The following is a 14452-nucleotide window of genomic DNA, read 5'->3' as shown; positions in this document are numbered from 1 at the left end:
CTTACCCACTCACCCACTCTTTTTAAGCTCCTCTAAAGACAACACATTTATTCTTGTATTATTAAAAGGTGTTGGTATGAGTCCTTCCAGGAGAGAAGAAAAGAAATCGTCTCCTATACTTGTGCTATATTTCCCCATGATCCTTCTGTAACTGAAGCTTGTGATCCAGCATGGTTATTTTCGTATTTAGTCTTCCTGACTTGTGAACATGCCCAAACCCAAACTGCTTGGTCACTGCTACTGAGGGTGAGGCAGATGTGGGGAAATTGAGGCAGCACCTTGCTATCAGTCAATGACGAGCTTTCATTAGTCATCTCTTCCATGCCATCTAAACTCTACTCCCATGTACATATCTGCCAAGAATACGCTTCATAAATCATCATGTGGGGCCTTGTCCACAAAAGCTTAAAGGGAGTCCCCTGTGCAAGCACTGAGTTGTTACTGACCCATGGAGTGACATCACATCATGACATTTTTGCTGGCAGACTTTTTACGGGGTGGTTTGCCATTGGCTTCCCCAGTCAACTACACAAAGGCTTAGACCCCAATAAATCTATTCATCTGTATGAAGGCATGAGAAGACTTCTCAGCTGTCTGTAGTGCTTAAATTGTCCTGAGGTGTTTGGTTTAATAATTAAATGCACACAATGAGTTGGGAGATATTGATGGCACATGACACAGAAGCTGTGTATGCAGTTCGGCAACTTTATTGACTAGTTTTGATTGCACAGACTTCATTTGTTTTCACCATCTCAGGTTTCCATAACCATTTTGAATGTAGCTTAAGACAGTTTCCCCATCTCTAGTGGCTTCCCTCCCACCCGTTTTTGTTAAGAATCCTTTCCAAGGTTTAAATTGGCCAAATTGCACATTTGCTCCTTTGAGTGGTAAGAATACACCATGCGTGATTTGGGTAGCAGCCAGTGGGGCTCTCTGCAAGCATTCGGATAACTTTGCACAGAAAAGGGGGGGGGGAAATAATAAACTCCAAGAGACAACTTTAAACCAAAGAACACCGGGGAGTTAGATATGTGGCACAGCAACTTTAGCTCACTCAGTTCAACTATCTGGGAAACCTAAGTGCAGTCTGTATCAATCTTTCTTCTTTTCTTTACTGGCTTCCTCTCCACCAGCTTCTTCTTGTTCTTCATCTTCTTTATTCTCTCCCTCATCTCCTTCACCTGCAGTCTCCTCTTCTCCACCTTCTTCCTCCCCTTCTCCTTCTCCCTCCCCTTCCCCCTCTTCTTCTTCACCCTCTTTAGACTCTTCAGCCTCCTCCGTGGCCCCTGGGAGAAAAAAGAAAACCAGGAAGATATTTGTACATAGCATGATGACCTTGTGAGAAACAGCTAGGAATGTGATGCCATTCAGACTTGGAGAAAACTGGGAACATGCCCTCTTTGGAACCAACTGAGTGGGAAGTAATCTACTGCTGAGGTTTCCAAAAGAGCCTGGTAGCACCATCCTCAAAAGTCTCAAACCACACTTTAATCCATGGTCTGGATCTTTAGCACAATGTTCATGGACAAAGGACTTAACTGCCTGTATTTTTGACAAAGGGGAGGGACAGTGTGTTGTAGTAGTTAAAGTGTAGGATCTGAATCCTGATAGTAAAGAGCAGTCAGAGGAGCCTTTACCAAAAATAACTGACTTTCTAAAAAAGACCTATGTTGTCTCCTTGGTCTGAACTAAAAATCTGGCAAAATCTTGGAACTGCCAGACAGATTAGTTAACTGTGCTTTCTTGGGGATTTCAGAGCACTGAACAAAACACTGAGACTCTTATCCAGCCGGCAGTGGAAAACAACTATTCAGCAACATGTTCTTAGAGAAGAAAACAATGTAAAGAAAATCAAAAGCATTGGAAATCCATCTATGTAGGATAGTAATGTGAAAAAAAAATCCTCTTCCTTTTGTCATTTAATGCATGGCCACCACATGAAAACACCTGAAATCCCTTTAAGATCATTGTTGTGGTGTACCAAAGAGTTTTTCTTGGTTAGTCTCACCAGTATATCTTATTACTCTCACCAATATATCTCGTTGGTTAGTCTACTTAAAAAACAACAACGTAGCATTCCCTGGTTTTAGTGAATAAGGCTGCAACCTATGCACATTTACTTGGGAGCATGCCCTATTAACTTAGCGAAGCTTACTTCTAAGTTAACATGCCTAGGATGTGCTATGAATGCATCAGTTTGAGAAGTTAATCTGCTTCTATAATCAGAACTCAGGATCCTTTCTGAACAAACCAAAAAAGTTAGATGGTTGGATTTGGGGGGGTGGGGGGAGGAATCTGACTTGTTAAATATTTCACATTTCTTGGTTGTTTATACTCACAGGATCTTCCCAACGATACCAAGAGAAATTTACAAGGCCATTCTAAGCAGAGTACAACTTTCTAAATCCTTAGGAAGCTGCTATTAAGCTGATCAATTTTTGTTCCTTTAAGTCACCCCAATTTAAATGGAAAGATTTAAATTTGAATCAGAAGCACTCTGCAAGGAATTATTTAAATCATTTAAATTAAATGATTTAAAATTCTGAGACTGCATCTTGATGGCGCAAATGGAACTGAAGTTTCTATAATCAGAACTATAATCCAAATGATGAATCTCAAATTTGTAAGCTCTCAAGTTTAAAGTTCTGAAATCAACAAAGGATTTTTAAAAGTTATATTCGTTTTTTTAAAAAAATGAAGAACTAGTCCTTGATTATAGAAGATGATGAGAGAATTCACACTTCAATCAAAACCCTCAAAAATCTGGTACCAAACTTAGAATTTAGAAATCATTCCCTTTAAATGGAGAGCAAGTTTGGTGTAGTGGTTAAGTATGCGGACTCTTATCTGGGAGAACCAGGTTTGATTCCCCACTCTTCCACTTGCACCTGCTAGCATGGCCTTGGGTCAGCCATAGCTCTGGCAGAGGTTGTCCTTGAAAGGGCAGCTGCTGTGAGAGCCCTCTCCAGCCCCACCCACCTCACAGGGTGTCTGTTGTGGGGGAGGAAGGTAAAGGAGATTGTAAGCTGCTCTGAGACTCTTCGGAGTGGAAGGCGGGATATAAATCCAATATCTTCTTTAAAGTGGTTGAACCTCAAAACATGTTTGCTTTTCTGTGAAAATATTCATTTACCTTCCTCCTCTCCTTCTCCTTCTTCCTCTCCTTCTTCTCCTCCTCCTTCCTCTTCTTCACCCTCTTCCTTCTCTTCTTCTTCACCTTCTCCTTCAGATGGGGGAGATTCTTTGGCCTCTTCTACCTTAGATGCTTCAATGGTCTCCTCGACTTCTATCTGTTCTTCCTGAACATGGCTGGAGTAATAGGCAGGGAAGCTACGGGCAGACATCAGGTAGGAACTACTCTGTAAACCGCTATAGGCGGATCTTCCAAAGGTTCCAGCACTTTGTGTGTAGCCACTGCTGATGCTTCCAACACTAGTGAAACTGAGCCGAGTTTCTTCACCTTCCAGTAATTTTCTGGAAAGAAGAAGATAAGCCACTAAATAAGCACAGGAGCATCAAGCATACAGGATAGAATAGTATGGGAACTGGAATTATGTCATTAGTTCTAAAACACAGAGGAACAGATTTTTAACAGTTAATTAAACGTAAACATTTTCTTTCTTTATATAATATACACACATCATACTTGGACTCTTATCTCAGGTGGCAGACCCTTGCAGAAATGTAATAAAATTGATAGATATAGGCACCTTCATATATGCAATGCACCAAGAACTGTGAGGCTTATGCCCATGTGCCACATCTCCCATTTGACCTGGTAAAAATTACTAGAAGAAAATGGGTGTGGCTGGAGTCATAAGATTTTTTTAATTTATTTTAATTTATTTATAATTTCTATCCCGCCCTTCCCAACAAGTGGCTCAGGGCGGCTCCTGCAGAGAATCATTAAGGGACTGTGAGGTGAGGCACCTGCAGAGTGGATGTCCACAACAGACTGGGGGATGGTTGAGCCTCCATGTAGTGCCACACAGAGTCTTAACTTGCAAACAACTGGTGCAGCTCCTTTATCATCTCAGCCTTATCTTTCCTCACACAGTCTCCAGTGTGGAGCTTCCAACCCATCCCAGCTGGGGGCATCAACAGCACTCCTCAACTTGCCACGCCTCTTATCCTCTTCTGGTCAGTCCTTCACCTCCTCCCAACTATGCTGCACCACTGCCTTAAGATCCTCTCCCAATAACTGGCAATGCCCTCCTCACTCTAGGTGCCATCCTCCTGGCTGTCAGGCCCAATCCTCCCACAGTCCTTGGGGATGTCCTCTCCCTGCTCTGTTGTCACATGTGTGAGTCATCACCACCCTGCCATCAGAATTCCAGGGCAGATCCTGCTGACTGGTTGTTACTGCTGCTTTCCTCTCACTGCCCCATGGTTTCCACCTGGTTCTTCTGGACCCAGCAGGGTTGGTTGCCCCCCCCCACATGACCAGCTCATGGGGCCCCTATGCCACAATGGGTCTTTACTGAGTCAATGGCAATCCATCAGGTTGGACTGGCCATTTACTTTACTGCGGGGGAATCCTGGTGAGGGGGGAATCCTGGTGAGCCACCATCTTGGAGGACTGCCTGTCCAAGGGCCCCACTCTCAAACAGGGGCCAGCTCCTCAGCCCTCATGAGATGAGTGGGGTGAGGCAGTGGGAAGGGCTGTGGCCCTTTGAGCAGGTTCATGTTGATCAACCAGTCTGCTTCTGCAATCCAGCCACATGCAGGTGTGGTTTCTTGAGACCAATGGACTGAAACAACAAGGTGACTCTAAATTTTTTGGTTTTCACAAGTCCAAAATGCATCTCTGTAAAGAAGTGAGAAATAAAGGGGAGCTCTGACTCATTAGCATGCTTTGTTTCCTGAAGGTCCCAAATTCAGTATTTGGCACCTTTGATAGACAAGGCTTTTGGGTCACTGGTGCTGGGGCAGGAACCTGGGGAACCACTGGCAATCAGGATCAGTGGTGCAGAGCTAATGTTCTAAGACTTTAATATACAGGCCACTTTCAATATTCATACTTGTAAGGTGGGCAATTTTTTTTTACAGATCCATAAACTAATTACATCTTCTCTCTTGCAACACTCATTTATAGATTAAACTAGAATACTAGATTTTCCAGCAACAGTTGTGAACCATTATTTCTCCTATGCCCTTGTTCATGAGATTTGCATCTCAGCCCACCAACTACTGAAACTGATAGGGGGAAATGTGTACAGAATAGAACAGAGAGATGAATTTTTTAAAAAACATATAGTTTCCATAGAGTCGTGATCCTCTTGAATAGGGCAAGATGATACTTATATCCCACTTTTCTCCTTGATGGAAACCGAAAGCAGCTTACATCATCTTTTTCCTGTCCTCTGTTTTATTGTCAGAACAGCTTTGTGAGAGAGGGCAGGCTGAGAGACAGTGACTGGCCCAAGGTTGCCTAGAGAACTTCCATGTCACAACAGGGATTCAAACCTGGCTCTCCAAGATTTGACATTCTACCCACTAGAACACACTGGTATAATGCATCAGCAAAGAATATTTAAAAATACTGCTGCGTTATTCTTCTTTGGGAAAGAGAATTCATCAGTTGATCCAAAGATCTTTGTGTGCTGCATTAATTTCAGTTGTCTCCTGGTTCATACAGTCAGACCAGCTTACAAGCAGCTTGGCATCACCATATCTCTTCAGCCCTTTTCTGAGTTATAATCTTAAACCCTTTTCTGTGGGTCATAATCTTAAAGGAAATAATCTTGAGGTTTCCCGTCTTCCCACAACAAGTGCTTGATTACTGCTGCTTATATGCAACTGCTGGAGAGCAGTTGCATATAAGCATAGCCAAACATGATTGGTGCCGTTACACTGAGCATTTCTTAGGCACTCCATTGTGTGTGCAAAAGCACCAAAACTGTTGTTTTAAAATTGAATTAATAACTTTAAATTGCAAATTGTTTAATTTTAACTGATATTATTGTAATTGTTTTTATTGCTTTATTGTTTCATTGTTGATATTTAATGTTGTTAGCCACGCTGAGCCTGCTCCGGTGGGGAGGGTGGGATATAAATACGAAAAATAAATAAGTAAGTAAATAACTGCATGTACAGCTCTGGGGAACAGTCCATGCAGCATTATTTTTGCTGTTCAGCTGAGAATGCACACACATTTGCTAAGAGAATGAGTTAGTATATATAATTTTCAGGAAGACTGACGGTTGTTTGTTATGGGGGATTGAAGGAACATTAAATAACAGTGGGATTAACCAGATTTAAAAGGTTTGTTTCATTAACTCTTTCTCTTTAAACAACCTATGAAGACCTACAGATTTCACAGCTTGCCAAAATGCACTTTAAAAAAGGTGTTGTGTCTAAATATATATTTTTTACTTTATTTATTAACTTCATTTATACTGCACTTTCCTCTTCCATAGGAACACAAAATGGCTCACCTCAGTCTCCTCTCCTCCATTTTATCCTTACAGAAACCCTGTGAAGCAGGCTAGGCTGAGAGGGCAGGGCTGGCCCAAGGACACCCAGCAAGCTTCCACTGCAGTGTGGGGAGGAGTCTTCCAGATCCTAGTGTCCCATAACTACACCACACTATAATTTTGGATTAAACTGCAATGAGATCCATGGAACTTATTTCAAAATAGCTGGTTTAGCACTGGGAAGTACCCCAAACCTGGGCACATCACATATAACAATAAGATCATTGGTTTCAACAGAAGATACTTCAAACAAGACAGGCAAGGATTAGGCAAGCCAGCTTGGTGTAGTGGTTAAGTGTGCAGACTCTTATCTGGGAGAACCGGGTTTGATTCCCCACTCCTCCATTTGCAGCTGCTGGAATGGCCTTGGGTCAGCCATAGCTCTAGCAGAGGTTGTCCTTGAAAGGGCAGCTACTGTGAGAACCTTCTCAGCCCCACCCACCTCACAGGGGAGAAGAAATAGGAGATTGTAAACCGCTCTAAGTCTCTGATTCAGAGAGAAAGGCGTGGTATAAATCTGTAGTCTTCTTCTTCAACACTCTTTTTCTTTCTTTTTTTTAATTCTTCTTCAACACTCAAGAAAAAGGCTGTTTCTAAATTAAAAAAAAGAGAAGAAATATAGCTAAAATAAATGAATTTTCTGCTGTACCTGTATGCTGCAATTTCAATGTCCAGGGCCATTTTCACATTCAGGAGATCTTGATATTCCTTCAGATATCTAGCCATTTCACTCTTCGTGGTTCTCAATTCATTTTCTAACTTATTAACAGTGTCCTGTAGGTGTACAAAACAATTTTAAATAGGGCCATTCATTCAGGCTCAGAAGTGATGCTAACATGGAATCAGCTTGGAGACTTGAGGCCTTCCTCCCCTTCAGTGAGCTACCACCACCACTCAAAAGCATGACTGTTTTAAAAGCCAGTTTATTCTATGATATCCTAAGCCTTCTATGACTATTCCATCCAATTTGTTCAAGGTGTGAATGCTTAAGAAAAAGGCTGGAAAACAGCCTGCCATTGAGTTAAGCTTTTCATTTATCTGTTCCATAAGAATTTATTTTTACATATAATGGACACTGTGCACAGAAATCTAAAATCACATTGATTACCTTTTTTGGGTTGTCTCCAGTGTGTTTACAAATGGGTTGGCTACTTCATGCCAGTCCACAGGACTAACTAGTCTTGCATGCAACTGCTTCCTTTTCACTGAGTTTCTGAACAGACTATTGGTAACAGATTCTGCTTGCAATTTCCAGTGAATACTTTGTAAGGGCTGCTTAATTCTCATACTTGCTTCGTTTTATCATTTTTTTCCTTCTGATAAATTATTCTCTTTGCATCTTTGAATTTTTCAGTATGATCTTGCTTATGAAATCCATTAAGAATATTTCAGTGTAATAACTGCCATCTCATTTTCATGGAGACTAGCTTTTTAGTGAATAACTAATGAGCATGTCATACAGATATAAAAGCATCATTAAAACAAATGCTGTGAATTAAATAGGCATGCCTGTCACTGAATACAGCTTTAAACATGCATTGTTAAATAAGCAAATATCATTCATGCTGTTCAAATTGCTAGCTATGATCCATCTAAAGGTTAAATTGGAATTCTTGAGTTTATGCAATTTTTAATTACATTGCTTCTAATGGAACAAAGGTTATTATTCCTTGGGAGTAAGGTCCACTTTGCTTCTGAATAAACATACACCATAGTGGGCTGCAAACTCACTGATATTTACTTCTGACTAACATGCTTGGAACCATACTGTGAATCTGATTTTAGTTAGAAATCTGGAGCTGAACCATTTACTGATCAGGAAACACTTTAAATAGCAGCAATATTGATCATATCTAATATGACCATTTTAGGGTGTTTTGTCTAATAAACAGAGGCTGCTCTACAGAGATTCGAATTCTGTTTTGTTTCCCCCCCCCCCCCATTGCAGACAGAACAGAAAAGGCTGGAAAGACACAATGCAGTTGACAGCAAGAGACCATGTCAATGACTCTTATGTAACATCTTTTTCAAAACCAATATTTAGTATTACTTTATTTTTTTTAAAAAAATTGTGAATTCAATTTAAAATGAATACACAGTATAACTTCTTTAAAAGTACACTTGTATCAAAATCAATTGATAATCCATTACTGTAAAACAAAATAGCAATAAGAGCTATAAGAAAACAAAAATTAAAGTAACACAGCACAATATTTAAAATTGGTTTACTTTCCAACTTTCATCTTCTAGCAATAAAACCCCACTCAATAAAGGATGAATCAGTTTGGAAGGGGGCATTTAATTAAGGTTGCTATATACTACAATAAGTTACAAAAAAAAAAAAAGATTATCTACCAGTCTGAAGACCTCCCAAGCAGCCTAATCTACAAGTATACTAAAACCAGATAAAGAACCATTTAGATTTAAGATCTTGCTTCTGGATCCAGCATAATCACAAAGAACCACATGCCCTTTGAATCTTCTATGGATCATTAAAAGTCATTTAGTCCAGTTTAATTAATGAAGACTCCTCAGAAAAAATGATATAAGTATAGATTCTCAGGTTTACCCAGACCATGCTTCTTATTTATGATCACATGACTACTTCCCTGGTACCTAAAGTATAAAGTAGCTAACAGCCTGGGCTTCAGCAAAGCCATTCATTTCAGCACTCAGTGAGCTGGACAGCTCCCAGGTTAAATGGGTGGGGCAGGAGTGTGTGGGGGGGTCTCCTCTCCAGAGGATATTGCTTGGTGCATTGCACCATTACCTGCTTGGAAGCTGCTGCTGCTGCAGTGTTACTCACACCCAAGGGCAGCACTGAGGCACGAAGGGTGCAATTGCCACACCAGTTTAAAACTGAATGGACTTATGAAACCCCTTGATTTCAGCCAGATTCAACTAACTGATGTTCCAAAATTCCATCACCTCCTGATGGGTGGATCTATTTCAAAAGGAAGCTCTTAAAAGATGCTGGTTGCAGGGAAGTTCCCTGTTGGTGCTTTTTGATTTGCAGCCTCCAGCAAGATTTGCCTGGTGGGATGCATGTGGACAAACATGGCACAGAAAGGATAACGCAGTTCCCTGCCCTCCCCCCCCCCCCCCCCGCCGCCAAACTACTGTACCAGGTGCAACCTGTCAAGAGAGACGTTTATTACTCTTTAGGTGATCCATATGATGACCTTACTGTGGCTTTGCTCTGGTTCTTCCAGTATAGGAGAATGGTCATAATTGGCAGTCATCTCACAGGTTCATGTTGGAAGGCACCCCCCTATCCCCCCCCAAAAAAAATCGTGACTAATCAAGCAGATGCCCCCCTGGTAGCTAATTCAGTTGAGAGATGGGCCGTATATTTTAAATAGGAATGTTCTACTTAAGCTAAAATGCTGGGCTTGAAAAAGATTGACATGGGAGTCTAAGGGGCTAGTCGACAGGTCTAGGGCATCCCCATAGGATATCACTCTGAAATGGGTTTCCCACTGATTTCAGGAGGAGTTCTTGACAACAGGCAAACTTAGAATTTACTTTCAAGCAAGGCACTGATGTAGAAATTGCGAAAACAAACTAGATTGTCATGGTAGCAACTTTTATAGGGTGCAGGCTGAGATCCCAGTTTTCCTGCCCAATTCTAAGAAATGCTGCAGAAGATATAAATTCAAAAACAAAGAGGAAGCCGTGTACGAAAGCATTGAAAAAGAAGCCCTGTGCTTCTTTTTCGAAGATATAAATCCAGCAGCACCCATCTCCATACACAAATAACTGAGCACTCCAAGTTAATTGGAAGCCGAGTTTTCTGTCTTGGAAACATCTGTCTAGTACATTTTAATCTTGCCCATCTGCCAAAGAACCCAGGCATTCTCCTTGCATCTCCCTCGCAACAACACAGCAAGGCAAGCTAGGCAGAAGGAAAGCAACTGATCTACAGTCACTCAGCAAGCTTCATAATAGTGTGATCTCCCAGCCCAAGACTACATCCCACTGGCACTTTAATTCCGCCCTCCCCTTGATCAATATGTACTTCCCACAGCCTAACCCAAGCTCTTACTGGACATTTTCTAGGTCTGGCCTTAATATAGTCTGAGTTTGCGCCATGCTGGCCCCTGTTCAAGATTAAGCTATAGATCAGGAGGTGATTTGGAAATAAATTTCATTGATTGCAAAGCAAATAACTAACCAGTTCATGCTGGAGATTCCTTAGAAGGGTACCAGGATTCAACAAATGGTCCCTGCAGAAACCCAGGGAAGCCCACCAGGGAGCATTATGGGCTCAATGAAAGCACAGGGGTGCTTCAAACAGGTATATGTCATGCCCACCATTATGAATGTACAGCAGGAAAGGCTAGCAGTAGCGGAGCTGCTCTGGGATGAGGAAGAAGAATTGCAGATTTATACCCTGCCCTTCTCTCTGAATCAGAGACTCAGAGCTGTTTACAACCTCCTTTATCTTCTCCCCCCACAACAGACACCCTGTGAGGTGGGTGGGGCTGAGAGGGCTCTCACAGCAGCTTCCCTTTTAAGGAGAATCTCTGCGAGAGCTGTGGCTAACCCAAGGCCATTCCAGCAGGTGCAAGTGGAGGAGTGCGGAATCAAACCCAGTTCTCCCAGATAAGGGTCCACGCACTTAACCACTACACCAAACTGGCTCCCAAGGGCAGGAGATGATGCTAGTGGCCAGCCCGGGGTTGAGGGGGAGGCAGGAGGCCCGGACTCACCTGGAGGGCGGCGATGTCGGCGTTCTGCTTTTCCTCCAGCTCCTGCAGCTGCTTCTCGAGGGCCTCGTTCATGCCGCGGGTGGCCTCGATCTCCAGCGTCTTGGCCTTCAGGAGGCGGCGGCTCTCGGAGACTTCGTCCTTGGCGGCGCGGACGGCGTCGGTGTTCTTGGCGGCGCTCTCGGTGAGGACGGTGAAGCGGCTGCGGAACCACTCCTCGGCGTTCTGCATGTTGCGGGCGGCCAGCTTCTCGTACTGCGAGCGGATGTCGCGCAGGGCGGAGGAGAGGTCGGGCTTGGCCGAGACGTCCATCTCGACGGAGAGGTGGGCGTACTGGATCTGGGCCTGCAGCTCGGCCAGCTCCTCCTCGTGCACCTTCTTGAGGAAGGCCAGCTCGTCGAGGAGGCTGTCGATGCGCTTCTCCAGCTCGGCTCGGGCCAGGGCCGCCTCGTCGGCGCTCTTGCGCACCTCCAGCAGGCGCGCCTCGGCATCCTCGCGGTTGAGGATCTCCTCCTCGTAGCGCGCCTGCAGGGCCCGCAGCGTCTCCTCCAGGCTCTCGCGCTCGCCCTGCAGCGCCTGCCTCTCGTGGCTGGCCTCCTCGGTGGCCAGGCGCAGCTCGCGGATCTCCTGCTCGTAGAGGGCGCGGAAGCGGGACGGCTCGGAGTGCTTCTGGCGCAGCACCAGCAGCTCGGCCTCCAGCACCTTGTTCTGCTGCTCCAGCTCGTGGACGCGCTCGATGAAGCAGGCGAAGCGGTCGTTGAGGTCCTGCAGCTGCGCCTTTTCCTGGCTGCGGATGGTCTTCAGGTCGTTGCTGATGGCCGCCACCTGGCTCAGGTCCAGGCTGTCCACCGACGGCAGCAGCGAGGACGACGACGAGGACGTGTAGCTGCGCCGCACCGACACCGAGGACACCGGCGCCGACAGACTCGAGTAGGTGGAACGGGCCACCCCATAGCCGCCCCCGCCACCCCCGCCGCTGCTGCGCCCGCTGGACGACAGGTGCACCCGCGAGCTCTCCACGAAGCGCCGCTTGTACGACGGGAAGTAGGTCTCGTAGCCGAAGGTGCTCATGCTGGCGGCTAGGGCGCTGCTGAACCGGGAGAGAGAGGAGAAGGCGAAGAGGAGGAAGAAGGAGGAGGCGAAGAAGCCGCCGTCCAACAGAAGGGAGAGGCTGCTCTGCGGCTTGCTGCTCCCGCCCGCGCCTCTTTATACAGCCAGTGAAGCTCTGACGCAGCTAGACGGCTCCGAGACCGGCGTGTGCCAAAGGAGCGCCGCGGACTTCTGCGCAAAGGGAGTGAAGGCTTAGCAGCGCCCTCGCCAGCCTTTCCCTTCCTAAAGAGGCCAGGCGCGCAAGAGCTGGGGGCTGGGAATCTGGCAGGCAGGCCCACCCTCTCCTCCTCCTCCAGCCACGCCCGTCCCTCCCCCCCCCCTTCGGCTGTGCTTTGAAGGCAGACTGAATTCCCAAGTATCATGATGATTCGATACCACTGAGCGGGTCAATTCTGCTGCGGTGGTTAAAAGGGTCAGCTCCCGGGCTGAAAATCAAACAGCCGAGATCGTGGCGCCTTTGTACACATCTCTGGCGCGGCTGGTAGGGAGAGGAGTTCTTCTGATCAGTTTCAGGCACATTTCTTCAAGGATACTATTGAGCTGGGAATGGTACAGACTGCAGAATCCAGAGCATCGTTTGTGGGGAACCAAGCTCCAGAAGGTTTGCGCCCTTCCAGCGAGGAAAACCCTACAGTATAGATAGAGGCACATAGATCTCAGGGACAGTGGATCGGGACAAGCAAAAGGACCTCACTTAATGCATGGTTAACTTATGGAACTCCTTGCCACAACATGCAGCGATAGTCATTGGTTTGGGGAGTTTTAAAAAGGGGGAATTAAATTCTGGGAAAGTAGACCTTGAAACAAAAATGGAGCTTCCATGTTGAGAGACAGTGTACCTTGAGTAACAGTTGTTGAAGGACACAGCTGAGTAAACACACACACACAACCCATGGACTGGTCTCTTTTGGAAACAGGAAACTGGTCTGGCTGGATCTTGGGTCTCACCCATCATTATGGGGTAGAGGATGCTCTCTGCATCCACAAAGGAACTTCTGGGAACTTTTCCAGCTCAGTTGGAGTCCTCTTTGTACCACTGCTCATCCCAGCTGCAATGGTTGTCCTTCCCCATTGCTCTCCACTTTGCCCTTCCTTGGCAGCCAACCACTCCCTCCTCCATTTATTTTTCTACCAGAGGGAGAAAGGATGCCATCTGGAACAACAAATGAATCTCTTGGAAATTTCGCTCTCCTATCTCTCCTTTCTCTTCCAATGGGCTAGAGTTGCCAGCTCTAGCTTGGGGAATTCCTGGAAAATTTGGGGTAGTGCCCTGGGAAGGCAGAGTTTGGGGAGAGGCAGGAGCTCAGTGGAGATGTGATATCATAGAGTTCACTCTTTGAAAACAGACTGTCTTCACTCTCCAAAACTGCTGTTTCCTCTTAGAATCATAGAGTTGGAAGGGACCTCCAGGGTCATCTAGTCCAACCCCCTGCACAATTCTTGGGAAAGTGATCTCTACAGTTAGAGCTCAATGATAATCCTGGGACAACTCCAGGCCCCAAATGGAGGTTGAAGAAGAAGAAGATGAAGAAGATATTGGATTTATATCCCGCTCTCCACTCCGAAGAGTCTCAGAGCGGCTCACAATCTCCTTTACCTTCCTCCCCCACAACAGACACCCTGTGAGGTGGGTGGGGCTGGAGAGGGCTCCCCCAGCAGCTGCCCTTTCAAGGACATCCTCTGCCAGAGCTATGGCTGACCCAAGGCCATGCAAGCAGGGGCAAGTGGAGGAGTGGGGAATCAAACCCGGTTCTCCCAGATAAGAGTCCGCACACTTAACCACTACACTACACTACACCAAACTGTTGGCAACAGGATGGTATACTTTCTCCTCTCCTGCAATCACCCCCTACCTATGGTTTCCCCATTCCAAAGTGTGTCTCAGCCACTCCCTCCTGCCTCCACAACTTCCCTTCTAAGCTTGCTATTTGATATGTATTTTCTCTCACAGGGCTTCAAGGGCATTTAGCCCCTGTTGGTAGCAATTAAGCAGAAGAGTCTTCTCCTAGTACTGTTGGATTTGGTGCCCATTTGGTGCCATTAAAAACACAGGAGTCCCACCAGGGGAAGAAATGGGACATACTTTTCCTCTGCTAACCCTACCAAGGCATGGCCATTGCATCTTGCAAGCCTGACCTTTCCCTTCCTTCAAACAGC

General features: G+C 45.3%; 1 protein-coding gene across 1 annotated transcript; it reads right to left on the bottom strand.

Moving 5' to 3' along the window:
* Nucleotides 1–685: 685 nt before the first annotated feature.
* On the bottom strand, nucleotides 686–12433 carry NEFL (neurofilament light chain). Its single transcript, XM_060250964.1, has 4 exons — nucleotides 11189–12433; nucleotides 7126–7250; nucleotides 3134–3474; nucleotides 686–1286 (listed from the first exon to the last, which is right to left on the bottom strand). The coding sequence occupies exons 1-4, from the start codon at nucleotides 12254–12256 to the stop codon at nucleotides 1093–1095; spliced, it is 1728 nt and encodes a 575-aa protein (XP_060106947.1). The 5' UTR covers nucleotides 12257–12433; the 3' UTR covers nucleotides 686–1092.
* Between the last annotated feature and the right edge of the window lie 2019 nt (nucleotides 12434–14452).

The sequence above is a fragment of the Heteronotia binoei genome, chromosome 12 (assembly GCF_032191835.1).
Source record: "Heteronotia binoei isolate CCM8104 ecotype False Entrance Well chromosome 12, APGP_CSIRO_Hbin_v1, whole genome shotgun sequence".
Lineage (NCBI taxonomy): Eukaryota > Metazoa > Chordata > Lepidosauria > Squamata > Gekkonidae > Heteronotia > Heteronotia binoei.
The sequence above is the reverse complement of the archived record's forward strand: the minus strand, read 5'-3'. Positions and strand labels throughout refer to the sequence as shown.

Bases quoted from the DNA above. Each gene is read 5' to 3' on its own strand.
- NEFL (XM_060250964.1), bottom strand. From the start codon at position 12,256: ATGAGCACCTTCGGCTACGAGACCTACTTCCCGTCGTACAAGCGGCGC. The intron at 7,251-11,188 runs GTGAGTCCGGGC...GTACACCTACAG, and splicing joins CCGACATCGCCGCCCTCCAG to GACACTGTTAATAAGTTAGA. The intron at 1,287-3,133 runs GTAAATGAATAT...TTTTTCTCCCAG, and splicing joins AGGAGAAGGAGAGGAGGAAG to GGGCCACGGAGGAGGCTGAA.